General features: G+C 36.6%; 1 protein-coding gene across 1 annotated transcript in view; it reads left to right on the top strand.

The window, feature by feature from the left end:
• Nucleotides 1-1,880: 1,880 nt before the first annotated feature.
• The window catches only part of wwc1 (WW and C2 domain containing 1), a 40,687-nt gene continuing 27,129 nt past the window's right edge, over nt 1,881-15,438 (top strand). The window contains exons 1-5 of the mRNA XM_082141219.1: nt 1,881-2,860; nt 10,146-10,255; nt 11,287-11,490; nt 12,927-13,003; nt 13,244-13,323. Coding sequence (XP_081997345.1) covers nt 2,742-2,860; nt 10,146-10,255; nt 11,287-11,490; nt 12,927-13,003; nt 13,244-13,323 — 590 coding nt within the window. The 5' untranslated portion in view covers nt 1,881-2,741. The remainder of the gene's footprint in view (nt 2,861-10,145; nt 10,256-11,286; nt 11,491-12,926; nt 13,004-13,243; nt 13,324-15,438) is intronic.

Consider the following 15,438-nt stretch of genomic DNA (forward strand, 5'->3'; position numbering starts at 1 on the left):
TTATTTATTTACGATACATTATTCATTGACAAAGAAAATTGGTGTCCTTAAAGGTTGGATTTGTCCTAATTTTTTTAATTAAGGCATTAAGTTCAATTTCCAAAAGATGATTTTTTATTCCTCTTTTTAGTCAACTTTAGCATGGGTGTCTAAACTTATGCATAGCACTGTATAGCCTATATACATTTGAAGTAAATTAACTGCTAGCTTACTTGTGTCAACTAGTCCAGGGCTTATCTAACCCCCATACAAATTATCAAATGTTATTACAGTCACCCATCATTATCATCAGTGTTGGGTATATTTACTTTTAAAAGTTATGCATTACTGATTGCATTACTTTGTTTATGTAAAGTAATGTGTTACATTACTTTTGTGTTACTTTTTCTCATCTGGGCTGGGCTTGCTTGTTTGTTTTAATAACAAACAACAACAACAACAGTTCTATTTTTGGCCAATGCAAAGGCTCTTTCACACCAAAAGTGATATGAAAAAACGTCAGGCTGATAGAAATGCGAATGCACGCCTGTACAGTAGAGGGCGCCGCCAACACAAACCTTTCAGCTGTGCTGCCATTCTGGATGAGATGAAGTATATTTGTGCAAGTCAACATATTTAATTATTGCAGGTTTGCATAATATTCTGAGTTTGCATTTCACAGTTTTTATTCATTTTGAGGAATACTGAATCTGTTTTTGTGCAAGTGAGATGAGTAAATTTAGTCTAGAACTACAATAATGTTCAACACCTCTGCACTTTCTCCTGATTTCACTCAGCTGTCAGTCAATAAATGGGAAAACAAAGTAACTCACGTTACATATTTAAAAGTAACTTATATATCTATATATATATCTATATATATCTATTTTTTTTATGTAAAAGTAATGCATTACTTTACTAGCTACTTGAAAAAAGTAATCTGATTACGTAACTTGTGTTACTTGTAATGCATTACCCCCAACTCTGATTATCATCACACTCATTGTCCACATCAAAAATCCACTTGAAGATTGGTCAGATCCTTAATTCCAGGACATGTGATTAATGTCTCCAAAAGAGGCCATTAACTTAAAAGGATTGTTCACCCTAAAATGAAATTGTATAATTTACTCACCCTCAATGTGTTCATAACCTGTGTGAGTTTCTTTCTTCTGCTGAAGAAGATATTTTGAAGAATGTCGGAAACCAAACAGTTTAATTTCTGTTACAAAACATGGCATTGATTTCATACATGTCCACTGTATAGGACACCAGAACCCATCAGGCATTTTGGGAGACACAAGGGAATAGATAAGTCAATTATATATCAATATTCTTATGAAATATTAGACATCTTTATGAAAATGTAGCCATTATTAGATTTATTTCTTCATTACACGTTGCCCCAAGAACACAATAATATGCAGATTAGATACAGTGTATGGATACATTGTACTGAATGGCAATACACATTTATGGCCATTTTACCCACATATTGTAAAATGGTATATCAATTCATTCCGTTATATCTTTCATAACATAGTTGAGAATCATCTTTATACAAAGTTTGGTTAAAACAAAAATTCTGAAACCTAAAGACTGATTGGTGAATGAAAACAAAATCCCATTTCATGTCTTTTTATTTTTTTAAACAGCTGAGTCCTGGTGTCCGGCGCTACAGATGACATTGCATAACATAAAATAGGCTATATTTTTTCTTTCGTTTTTTAACCATTTGTTTATTATGCTCTAAACCGTGTAATGATATGAAGAAGAAGAAAAAAAAAAAAAGAAAAAAAAAAGAAAAAAAAAGTGTTTTTCTTCTTCTGGCTGTCATGAGGATAATGGTTAATCTGAGTGTGCTCTGCTACTAGAAGGACTACGGCCATCACCTGTATGACGTAATCCATTCCGACCGCAGCATAGCGACCGAGCTTGACTACGGGGGAGAGCCGCACACAGCCACTTAAAGGAAAACACAACATTTGGAAACAAATGAGAAAGAAACGCGCCACTTTTCCAAAGAAATTGCCGAAATGCACCGGAGGTGATAGGAATGCATCGGCAAAACACGAAGATACGGAATACGTTTGTGTGGAGTAACTAACTGTTTTGCGTTGCCTATACAACGAGCTTTTGGGCTAACAGGCTAGCACAGTTGTCGCTAAAACATGGTGGGCAGACACTGAGCGAAAAAAACCAACAAAAAAACCCCACCATAGACTCGCTCATATGTGGATAATGCTGGAAAATTAGCTATATTTTCTGCTCGGAGGGAATTGTGTGGACTTTAAATTCGACTTTTGACTTCTTTTTCTCGGAGGAAAACTCTCGCGCACGACCGTTGAAAGTTTTTTGACGTCTCGCGCAAGTTAACCATCCATCAATCTCCGCGAGAAAAGATGATTGACTGTTTGATGTAGTGCGTACTCGACCGAGAATGCACAAGAAACGAGCAGTTTCTGAACATATAAGTGCAACTCCTGCGGCAAAGTTACGCGATTCACAGCATCACACCCTCGTCCATTCATTTAACAGCGTTGGCTCGTGGAAACAATGCTCAGTATAGCCTGCACGAACTGAGCTGGAATACTGGAACACGTATCATATTATGGAATACATCTGCCAGTGGTTAATTAATGGCACTTTCCTTATGCGTGGGGTTTAACTTTTTTGGACTAGTCCACGCAAAGCAACACATGGTTTGCTTTCAAATCAACTTAGAAGACTTACAGAGAAAATTACATGGAGACTAGTTGGTCATGCCAAGGAAGGAGTTACCATTGCCAGAGGGTTGGGAAGAGGCCCGAGATTTTGACGGGAAGGTCTATTATATAGACCATATAAATCAAGCCACCAGTTGGATTGACCCAAGGGATAGGTATGTGTTGAGCACTGCACGTTCTGGGAATGCATACTTGCTTATTACTCAGTATACAGATGCGTGCTGAGTCCATTACTCATGTGTACAGCTGTAGTTCACTCAATGTGTTCTTCTTTAAATCCCCAATTCGCAATAATGCACACGTCCAAGCATTTCAGTGTTGAACCACTGCTTTGTTAAATTCATCCTGGAACCCATGATCAGTGCCAGCTTTCCCACTTAAGTCTCCCTGGACTTTAACACAAAATCTGTGCAGGAATGCTTAAGATTATATTCGAGGTTTGGTATGTGCATTGTGCACTGGGGTGTTTTTCCTTCCCTCCTTTGGATTTTCAGTTATTTACAGCGTGCACAGAAATGGGAAGATGATAGCAAACAGGCCGCATATTTTTCATCTTTGTGTGGTGCAACTGGTTTGCCTGTAGCCAGGAAACCAAGATGGCAGAAAGTTGTCAACAAGTACCTGGGACACATTCCTTAGCATGAGCGAAGCCCACAGCTGATTCCCTCAAATCCCTTTCACTGCGAGTCAAGGTGCAGGACGGGATCAAAGTGCACCCGAGCTGTGCAAACTTTAACAAGAACGGTCAAATAGTTTTTGATGCATTCCACACTTGTTTGCTTGGTATAAGAACTACGTTTTTGTCAAAGGTTTGGAATAGTTCACCCAAAAATAAAACAAATTCTGTCATCTTTTACTCACACTCATGTCATTCCAAACCAGAATAACTTTCTCCTGGGATACAAATGAAGATATTTTGAAAAAAAAGTATATATTTGATGATATTTCTCTGTGTGTGGTAAAAAAACAAACAAACAAAAACAATTTTTTTTTTTTTATATATATACATGCATACATGCATTGAAATTATGCAATGCTGCTTTAGACACCATTGACATTCGAATGGACAAAAACAGTTGAAATATTTGTAAAAATATCTTCATTTGTGTTTCGCAGAATAAATAAATCCAGAAATACACACACACACATATATATATCTATATATCTATATATAATACCATGATATTGTAAAATATTAAATATAATATAAAATTCAAATTAAAAATAATATAATATAAAATATATAGTTCAAAAATATTTTAAAATAACTTTTTATTTTAATATTTACTAATATTTCTTTAATACTTTTTCTAATTTATTTCTGTGATTAAGGCTGAATTTTCAGTATAATTACTCCAGTCTTCAGTGTCACATGATCCTTCAGAAATCATTATATTATGCTCAAGAAATATTTCTGATTATTATCAGTGTTGAAAACAGTTTTTTTAGGAACCGTAATCATTTTTTGGAGGGTTCATTGAAAATTAAAAAAAGTTCAATGAACAGCATTTATTTGAAATAATATTTTAATGTTATAAATGCCTTTATTGTCACTTTCGATCAATTTAATACATCCCTGCTAAATTAAAGTATAACTATTAAAAAAATATATATATATTTACCCCAACTTTTGAATTGTAGTGCATCACTTTTCCATAAAAAACTGTTTTCATCATCATGAAGACTGGAGTAATGATGCTGAAAATTCAGCTTGGCCTGTCAAAAAATAAAAATTGAATACATTTTATTTTCAAAAAGATTCATATAGGCTAGTTATATTTCACTTAACTTTTTTTTTTTTTTTTGATAAAATAAATGCAGCCTTGGTGAACATAAGACACTTCTTTCAAAAACATAAATTAAAATCTTAATTATTCTAAACTTTTGACCGGTTGTTTATGAATGTGAAATTTTGATGTAAAATGAATAAGACATATTTAAGATAAATCAATAAATGATGACAGAATTTCTGACCTCACTCTAATTCCAATTTAAATGAGTCTGTACTGAAATGGCACTGAGTTGAGCAACTGCACGGAAACAAAAGCTGAGGCACAACAGACGTTTCCGCGCTCATGCCTGGTCGGCTGGTCTGTTATTGCACAGTGTGGTGCATCAAAGGCGCTGATTAAAAATGACAAATATTTCAAATCCTGACCCAAAACTGTCAGCAGACCCACCTCCCCCCATCTCTCAGACGGCTGCGTCTCCACTGCTGAGCAACAGTTAGTTGACAGGGGAGTTCTGATGTTCTTGGTAATGAGCTCCCATTTGACAGCGTTCTTGAGGCAAACGCACCGAGCCGCTGAGGTGTTGCCTGCCCTCCAGTCATTAAATAATAATAATAATAATAATAATAATGTTCTGCTTGAGAGTGTTAAAAAAAATCTGAGATTTTGGTTGAGTAATTTACATGCATTCATGTATTAGTATGTTGGTATTAGTAATGATCTTCATAGTTGCTGTTTGTCTAGCTGTTTGGCTTTTTGGTTGTAGTTACATCACATCACTATTTTTTTATTGTTTTTATTTTTAGTACTTGCAGGCTAAATCAGTTTTGTCAAACTGAGATTATGTCGTTTGTTTACATATTTAAATTGGTTCCTAATTTTCAGTGCTTCTATTCACAGCTGGCCGCTGTATGTTATCTTTTTTTCTTTTTCTTTTTTTTGCTTGAGAATGGATCCAAATATTCAAGATTACAGGGATCCATAAGTACAAATTGAAGTATCAGTAATTGAAATCTAATCACTGATTGTTATTGCTGTAATTGTCTGTGGTGACATCATGCAGAGGGGAAGTGACCCGGGTCACGTCCTGAACCCTGATCCCACTTCGGTCTCTCACCTCTACACTTTCCTTTTTATCACATCTGTGTACTAATAATATTATAGCAACATTTATTATTTTTATGCTTTTATAATAATAATAACAATACAATACAATTATGTAGGCATAACCGCTTCGCGTCGGGGTCCTGATCAGCCTGTCGGGGTTGTATTCGCTATAACAACCGCCTCACTCTACATTATCCCGCTTATTACATGGCTACCTACCAAATAAATCAATAATTTGACACAAAATATTGATTTAAAAAGGAGTTTATTGATTTAAAAACGATTGTATTGCTTCCGCTAAACAAAATAGTCCGTTCCGTCTCTACGGTTAGAATCCTGCGTCCATAGCAACGCTCCGTTTTTCATGGCAACGGTGTGTTATACTTCGCAGCGGTCTGTTATTAAGAAATAACAGACCGCATTCTACATTAGAATTCAACCAAGGCATGTAATAAAATATAATAAGTAAAGTCAGAAAAGCAACAAAGCAAAATGATACAATGGAGTACAAAAGTATGTAGCCTGTAAAGGGATAAATGTGAAATAATTATATTTAAAAACTTTTGTGTTGGAAATAATATAGGGTGGGCATTTTTTTTACATGTCCACTTATGGGCTCCAAACAAAAATGTGAGATCATATATAGATTTTTTTTTTAACTTGAGCCTGGAAATAAACAAAGTTTAGAAAAACTTTAAAACAATATATTAGAAGAACGGATATATGTGTATGCCTTAATAATATGTTACTAGAAATAAAGGCATATATATATTATTATACATATATCAGATTTTACATTTCTTGGTCATTAAAGGGATAGTTCACTTTGAAATTAAATTTTGGTATGTTTTAGCTTACCTCAAGGGCATCCAAGATGTAGGTGTCTTTTTTTCCGCAGTAGTTTCAATTTTGATATTTTTAGGTCAAACCGTTCTTGTCTGTCAGTCATATAATGCAGGTCGATGGTCACTGTCTCAAAGAGCATGCACAGAGTCCAAATTAAAACAATTCCCCGTCGTCCAAATTAAACAATTCCCCATCGTAAGTACACATTGATGGCCTAAGACACGAAACGAGCGGTTTGTGTGAGAAAACGAACAGTATTTATATCGTTTTTACCTCTTGTACACAGCCACGTCCAAGTGATCTGAGAGCGCGGGCTGGTATAGATATATACAATAGAAGTCGCCTTGGCTACTGCAGTTCATTGGAACAAAACCGTAGCCAAGGCGACATCTAGTGTATATATGCTACTGTTATCAAAGCGAAAGGAGGGCAAACCAAATACTAAGGCCCTGTTTACACCTGGTGTTAAGATGTGTTTTCGTCGATCGCAGCGAGTGTGTGTTAGAAATCAGGAATGGTGAGAGAACATTGTGCTTGGTACATTTTTCGTCTTCAAATTAAACTTGGGTCTCCATCTGACAGTTTAAATCCCGTCTGGCTCGAGCGCTTCCCATAATGTTTGCGCATCAGGTCAGTATCGGAGAGAAGACGGTCTTTTGTGGCTGTTTCGACCACATGAGCGTTTACACTGTGAAAGCAATCCGGTCGAATGCGTTTTCCACTCCCTCTGGAAGTGGTTAAAAGTGAACAAGCTCAATACGTTTCAGACACCTGTATTTATTGACTTCCACTTGTGATCCGATCGACCAAAAAGCATCTTAATATCAGATGTAAACAGGGTCTTAGACTTTTTGAATTTCATGTACATTTAAAAATTTTCACTCAAATTGTTGCTGATGATATAATTTGCAACAAAAATAGATTTAATAGATTAAATACGAAAAATGCTAAGTTAGAGGATGTTCAGTAGTGCTCTCAGACTTCTGGATCCACTGCTGATGCTAAACAAGAATCAAATGCCTCATAATTAGTTTTCTTTGGAAACTCGATGTAGGTCCAACCGCATAATTGCGGAGAAAGCATTCCTGTGGACTGCCCACATGTCCCACACTGGGCGTAACTGTTTTGTTTTTCCTCAGCGTGACATGCTGAAAACATGCGCTCAGGTAAATGGAATGTTATCTGGCTCTCTCTGATAGGAGACCGTCGTCGGGGTGTAGCAGCGCACTTTTATTGTCGGACCTTGAGCGCGGCGCGCTGCTAGTTGGAGCCTCATAAATGACTCGGGGAATTTTTGGAGTGCGCTGAATGAAAGTGTCTGACTCATCGTTGAGCTATGTCCTGTGTTTGCACTCGGCTGTGGGCTTTGTCATTTCGCATTAGACCATGGGTTCTGGGTCTTTGACTTCATAGGTTCGCTAGAGCTTCAAGAGAGAACCTTTCTGAAGCCTTTCTGCAGTTCTTGTTGTTTTACATCACAAAAGCAGGTCAATTGCGCCATATTCATTCTGCTCATTCCTAATCGTTCTAATGTGGAAATCTCAACAGCATGCTTTGGGATTTTGGGCTTTTGAGTTTCCTTAGATCTTGTGTCTTTGAAGATCTCAGATATGCAGGGTTAAAGCCTAGAGTTTGATGGCATTCATTCAGGTGATCCATACATGAGTCTGGAGATTGGAGAAGAATGGGGTGAGAAAAAGATGAGCGTTTCTCACTGCAGCCGTGGTCTTTGTTACGTTGCAGAAGTTTCTTTTCTCCGAGTTAAATTTAGAACAGGCCGGTGGGGGTCTCTCAGCACAGTTTCATTATTCATAACATGAAAAAGGAGCTAGTTCAGTTTCACCCTCTTTGAAAGTCTTGAATCGACAGGGGAAGACAACAGCGTGCGCTCACTTACTGCAGACGACTGTAAGATGATTTGAACAAAACCCTTCTTGCCTATATATGAAATAAAAAATGGCTAGATGTATATAGTTCCAAGGCAAGCATGCATCCATCCATCTATCTATCTATCTATCTATCTATCTATCTATCTATCTATCTATCTATCTATCTATCTATCTATCTATCTATCTATCTATCTATCTATCTATCTATCGAGAACATTTCCATCCATCCATCCATCCATCCATCCATCCATCCATCCATCCATCCATCCATCCATCCATCCATCCATCCATCCATCCATCCATCCATCCATCCATCCATCCATCCATCCATCCATCCATCCATCCATCCATCCATCCAAATTTAAAGTTGTGAGAAAATGTTGTGCACCATTTGCTTGCAGATGCCATTTGGTTTGATATTTAGTTTCTTATGCAATAAATTGATACATTGCGTGTAGCTTAATGTGATTTTTTTTTTTTTTTTGTGGAAATGGTTTAATCCTTTTAATATGCTGCACAAATCAGATTTAATGTGGAATGTTCCTGATAATCTGAGGAGCAGAGAGCTGAATGTATTGCGTAACCCTGCTTGCTGGACGTAACGGCTTTAGAAAACACTCCTCTCAAAGCCTGAAAGTGGAAGTATTTGAAATGGGGAAATATGACATTCCTTTAATGGATGAAAACAATGACTGCCCTGAACACAAACTTAAATCTTTTGCAGTGGTTGGGAAAAAACCTAATTTGTCCACACAATAGGTTTAGAAATAAGTATTTTTTTTGTTTACAAAATATTGCAAAAGCTACATTTATGATAAATGATTAAACCACACTTGGTTGACCCATTGTTCAGGCTTTAATCAGGTGGTTTGCAAAAAAATGTCCACGTTGATAATAGTAAGGAATGTTTCTTGAGCATCAAATCAGCGTATTAGAATGATTTCTGAAGGATCATGTGACACTGAAGACTAGATTAGTTTAGCCTTTCCAGTCAAAGGAATAAATAACATTTTAAAGTATAATAGAAAACAGTTCTTTTAAATTGTAGTACTATTTCACAATATAACTGTTTTTACTGTATATTGGTGAAATGCATGCAGGCTTGGTGAGCATGAGAGACCTCTTTCAAAAAATCTTGATTCCATATTATGACCGACAGTATTATTGTGTATGTTTCTGTACACACTGCTACCGTTCAAATTTTTTTGTTTGGTAAGCTTTATTTTTTTTAAAAATAGATCCTCTTTGGAAAAAAAAAATATAAATAGAGTATGTAATCAAAATAATTTATCATTGTTACCTAATGCCTTTGGTTAGCATTCTTATATCAGGTTAGTGATAAACCTCCTACCCTAGGCTCTTCGAATTTACTCTAAAACCGCAACAAGCTCTTTCTTTTTAATTGATTAGTCTAGCTAGCGAGTGCCAGCATTACTCTCCACTGAAGTTCAGCCAGACTACTCTGTTAGCATTAGCGTGCGCCTGCTAATAAAAGTTTTAGCGTCGCTCTTTTCGGCCAAGTGAGTGTCTCCGTTGCTCTGCGGTGATCCAAAGCACTGGGCTTGGAGAGCCACAGCGTGTTGCCTCAGAAACCTCCAGGCGATGGGTCAGCAGGGCCTGTGGAATGCCCGGCTTAGGTTTCCGGCTATTGTGCTCGACCAGCACACTGGAGGTGAATAGCCCCGACATTCCTCTGATGCCCCCCTCCCCCCCACCCCACACACACACACACATGCTCGCGCCACGCTCAGACTCTCAGTGAGTGACATCTCATGGAAAATAAGCATGAGGGTGGAGGTCCAACATCCCGCTGTCTTCTCTCTGATTGGCTGTTGACTGACAGATGGATTCCCTGTTTGATTTTGCAGGCAGACTAAGCCTCTGACTTTTGCTGACTGTATTGGAGATGAGCTGCCTGTGGGATGGGAGGAGGCCCATGACCCCCACGTTGGAGCCTATTATGTCGACCACAATACCAGTAAGTTGAACAAGTTGCAGCCCACCTTCCGCATACATGGGAGTAAAGAGTGTCTGTTGTGTGATTTTGTGGGTTTTAGACAGATGAAATGGCATATTTAATGGCGTAAATAAAAACATGGCTTTGAGGGTTGAAACTCTTGATTCAGTGGGCCTCATTTATTAAACAAATTTCTGTGCAGATAATTTTTCGCCAATGCGCAGTATTTTTGTGTAACAATTTAAACTGAAACATTTGGAAACACCTACTCGGTCTTTTTTTCTTTTTTACGTTTTAGAAATATTTGTAATAAATAAACATTTTGTTTTAGTATTATTTAAATTAATTTGATAAATATTTTTATTTTATATTTTCAGTTTTCATTTGAAGGTTTAGTACCTCAATTAAAGCTTTTTTTTTTACTTCAATTAACAAATGTTTTTTTTTTATTTTTTTTATAGTTAACAATAACAGCACCGATGAACAGTTTTTGCTTTTGTGGAAACCATTGTAATTTTTTTTTTTTTCATTATTCTTTGATGAATAGAAAGTTCATCAGAACTTTGAAATAGAAATCGTTTGTAAGTTAACAGTATAATTGTCTTTACTGTCACTTTTGATAAATTCAATGCATCCCTGCTGAAAAAAAAGTATTAACCAGTATTAACAAAGATAAAATGTACAAAAAAAATTTAAGCAGCAAATACTGTTTTAAAAATAAAAATAAATGTTTCATGAGCAGCAAATCAGCATATTAGAATGATTTCTGAAGGATCATGTGACACTGAAGACTGGAGTAATGATGCTGAAAATTCAGCTTTGCCATCAAAGGAATAAATTACATTTTAAAGTATATTAAAATAGAACAAAGTTCTTTTGAATTGTAATAATATTTCACAATATGAATGTTTTTTACTGAGTTTTTGATCAAATAAAATGCAGCCTTGGTGAGAAGAAGAGACTTCTTTCCAGAACAACAACAAAAAACAGTAGTGTATTTTTTTTTCTCATTAATGTTCAAGATATTCCTATCTTCTCTCTGCTTCCCTCAGAGAGCACCCAGTTGGAGGATCCACGGGCTCAGTGGCAGCGGGAGCAGGAGCTCATGCTGCGGGATTATCTGAGCGTGGTTCAGGATGCGTTGAGCGCCCAAAAGGAGATCTACCAGGTCAAAGAACAGCGACTTCACCTGGCCCAGCAGGAATATCGGCAGCTAAATGATGCTTGGAGGGACAAGGCGTCCTCACAGACCAGCCGTAAGACTTGTGCCTCTATAGACGTGTCTGTCACTTTAACAGTCTGTTAAAGACTGCTCTTATGAGCCACTTGACAGTGATTCTTGACACAAGTTTTTGATTAATCTGTACAACCGCAACATGTTTAGAATTATTCTCCTTTCACTACCTCATGAAATTCGTCACTCACTATAGGTCAGCAATGCCAGATATAAACATAAAATGTAAATATTGACTTCTTCAGGACAGTTTCATACTGACTTTCATGTCTATCTGTTTTATTTTAATCACCATCAGACTTATTTGAATGTTTTTGTGGTGTTTCTTGGGAGAACGCAGAACTTTATGGAGCAAACGCAAACATTTTTCCATCAGCATGTCCCTTTAGGGGCTTCGTACATTGTAGTGTTTATTTTATTTTATTTTTAAGTAGGGCTGTCAATAGAGGTTATTTAAAAGGATGGGACTGTCTATATCCAGTAAAATGTAAACCATCAGATGGAAGGGTGATTCTCACAAAACTGGATTTTCTTCAAGCTTTTTTTCAAGGTAAATGTAGGTGTCTAGGACACTTGGAGACTCTAAATAACTAAATAATTCATAAATTTATGCACACCAAAGCACAAACAACATTACAGGAAAATTCACAGTTCACAGTGTATGGTATGTGTACGGTACAACAGCAAAGATCTTGTTTATATTGTCAAGTTGCGATACCAAACAGGAATACATTGAGATGCCCCCCCCCCCCCCCCCCCCCCAAAAAAAAAAACTTAAACCAACCGCCTTAACCTGACTAATATAGCCTACCTACTACATTAAACATATTTATTCAGAATTACAGGAACATACACACATGACAAATCAAAACATTATCCTGAATGTGTGTGGAAACAACGTGAATGTGCTGAAATGTGTGTGTGAATAAATACAATGTGTGATCATTGCATAATGAGCGCACATACACGATTTGTTTGCGCATCAATATGACGGACTCATGCATGCTTACTCTACAACTCCTGTACGTCACCGTAATTGACTTTTCCTTGATTGCAATCCTCATCCATCAAAACTTTACTAGCGAGACATCATTCTGATAGTATAAAGACAAAATCAAGAGTTAAGATTGAGATCATTCTAGTTGAGGGACTTGTTTTGTCCCACGTGTCAAGAATCAGTAAACTGTCACAATTAAAACCGTGAGACAGCAAGAGCTGCATGCTTAGTTGATGAGGTTACAGTCTTGAATTCACTTTTACATATTTGTGCAGCCCAACCTGCAATGCCTTCACTCTTCAAACATCTTTTGCAAGCAAATTCTTTATTTTTAAATATACAAAATGGATGCAGATTTATGACAGTCTGTAGCAATATTATAAATCACTATTGAATTCCAGAGCCGTGTCGAGTGGTTTTCCAGATAAGATAAAGCCTTTGAACTCTTATCTTTCCTACAGTAAATTCCAGATCCTCATCAAGCAGTAAATATGACCCTGAAATCCTCAAAGCGGAGATTGTTACAGCAAAAAGCCGGGTAAGAAGCTCTTCCACTTAACATGGAGCCTTTGATTATTTTTTTTGCTGTGAATGTTATCTTGTTTATGCAAGACATGAATTGGGTGTAATATTTGCAGCACTCCGTACATCATGGATTTTAAATGTGATGACAGGCAGTGAGATTATATTTAAAGCCAAATGTAAGATGTCTTGTAATTACACAAGTGTCTCATTGATTCTCCTGCTCACTTTCTCTCTGTTGCTGTCTTTTGTTCAGGTAAATAAGCTGAAGAGAGATTTGGCCTTTATGAGGCAAGAACTGCTTTATAAGGAGCAAGGCTTTGAGACGTTGAAAGAGTAAGTGTAACCTGACCTCATTGCACGATCACGTTCCAACAACTGATCGCTTTCTTGTTTAAAAGCTGTCCAGTCTGAAAACACCTTGTCTTTGTTCAAGACAAAAATGTATCATCTTATCTCTTGCCATTTTATGAGTGCATTGGCACTTTATTGTGATGGGGTGAGCTCACTTTTTGTCTTCTCTGTTGTTGTAAAAGTTGATATGATATTTTTATTGTTCTTCAAAACATCATGCACCTCAAACAGTCAGTGTGAAGCTATTCATATTTCATATTGTTATTTTCAAGTAGTTGTTCAGATTTTCTCTGAACAACTACTTGACTAGTCCAGTGATTCCTAGCTGATGGATTGAAAGAGCTGGGTATTAATACAGGTTTTCCTGTTTCAATTAAATTAAATTACATTTTGATTCATTTGAATATATTAAAGTTAGAATGTTTATTTGATTAAATATAAAAGAAATAGGCCTATCACCTAATGCTGTAAACTATATAGTGCAGTGTCGTAGACCAGTGGTTCTCAACCTGGGGGGCTTAGCAAACTTCCAAGGTGGCAACAGGATGATTTAAATGTAATTAAATTAAGAAATTATCATTAATATATAAGAAAATAATCAAACTCTAAATTAAACTGCCAAAAAAAAAACATAATAAAATCATGAACCTTTTTGTTAAAATTCCATTTCCGTCATTCATTTTGGGAATCGGACCACATGCCGTATGTTTTGATTCACAGGACACAGGAGTCATTTGTTCGTGATTCACATTAGACTGATTTCGTTGTGTGCTTTTGATTCACTAAAACGAACCGGTTCATACGATTTTGTGAGTTTTTGAAACGGGCTACACTGTTTGCATTGTATGTTTGTTTTTGTGTGCAGTCCTCGAGGACATCTCAATTGAAAGACATACCTTGCCTTGAAGTAAAACACTATCTAGAGTATATCTACTGATACACTGTCTTGAGGCTTTAAGAATTGATATTGGGGGTCATTTGAATGAAGATCACTATTAATTAGGAGCCAAGCATCGAAAGTGAGTAGGCACCTATTGCAATACAAAATTAGTTTCCCCTCTAATTCCTTGACTCAAGCCGATTCGATTGCACCATATGAAGTCATTTTGCCATTTAAAAAAACAAACAAAAAAACCCCCTATTTTTTCAAACTCTTCCGTTGCTCTGATTTTCATGAAAATTTAAACATCATCTTCAGACCATACCGACAAAAAGTTACGGAATTCAAGTTCTTTCGTCAAAACGTTCACGAATAATGCTTGAGCGAATTCGACAAAGAGCTTGCCAAAATGGATGTGAGGCTATATCTCCAAACTTGGTGTGTGTTATGGCAACCATGACCTGAGGGTATCTGCACAGTTTTGGTGCAGTGCCACGCAGTGGTCAGGAGATATATAAAAATGGCTATATTTGCTTATAGCTTCTCATTGGTTTAGCCTAAAAATAATCTCAAGAGTGGTCTCTTTAGATTCAGTGCGACATAACGAGTCGAAGGATTACCAATTTTCCCATATTGGCCATTTTGCGCATCTGTAAAATGCTATATCGTACGAATGCATTGAACCCACGTAACATGAGGAGAGTAAAGATGGAAAGCTCAGTTCATTATATTGCATTCGGAGATCGACTACTTTTGACTGACAAAATTCCAGCCACCGGAAACACTAACTGATAAAGTGAGTCGTACAAAACCTTTCTTTTTAGTAAACTTTGTGTACACAAACAATGTAGTCAATGCTGGAGTTCATGTGTAGAGCCCCTGGTGATAGTTCAAACACAGTTTCATGTTGTGTCGAGCCTTCTTAGTGTTTTAAAAATAGCGATTTTGATGCTATCATAGAAGTGCCCCATGCACTCCCATTCAAAAGGCATTTTGACCGAAAACGAAAAAACGGTCAATCTTAAAAGTGGCGTTTCCATTCTAATTATGCTTTTACACGAATGTTTTACTCGGGTAGATGAACAAAAATAGCCTAGGTTGCAATTTGATGAGAGTTACAATTTAAAGGAGTCCTATTATCCTTGATTACATTTTCAACTTTTGTTTTATTCCGAGAATGAATACGTCACAATATTCCTCATTTAAATAATTCCCAC

The sequence above is a fragment of the Leuciscus leuciscus genome, assembly GCF_965113295.1.
Source record: "Leuciscus leuciscus genome assembly, chromosome: 16".
Classification (NCBI taxonomy): Eukaryota; Metazoa; Chordata; class Actinopteri; order Cypriniformes; family Leuciscidae; genus Leuciscus; species Leuciscus leuciscus.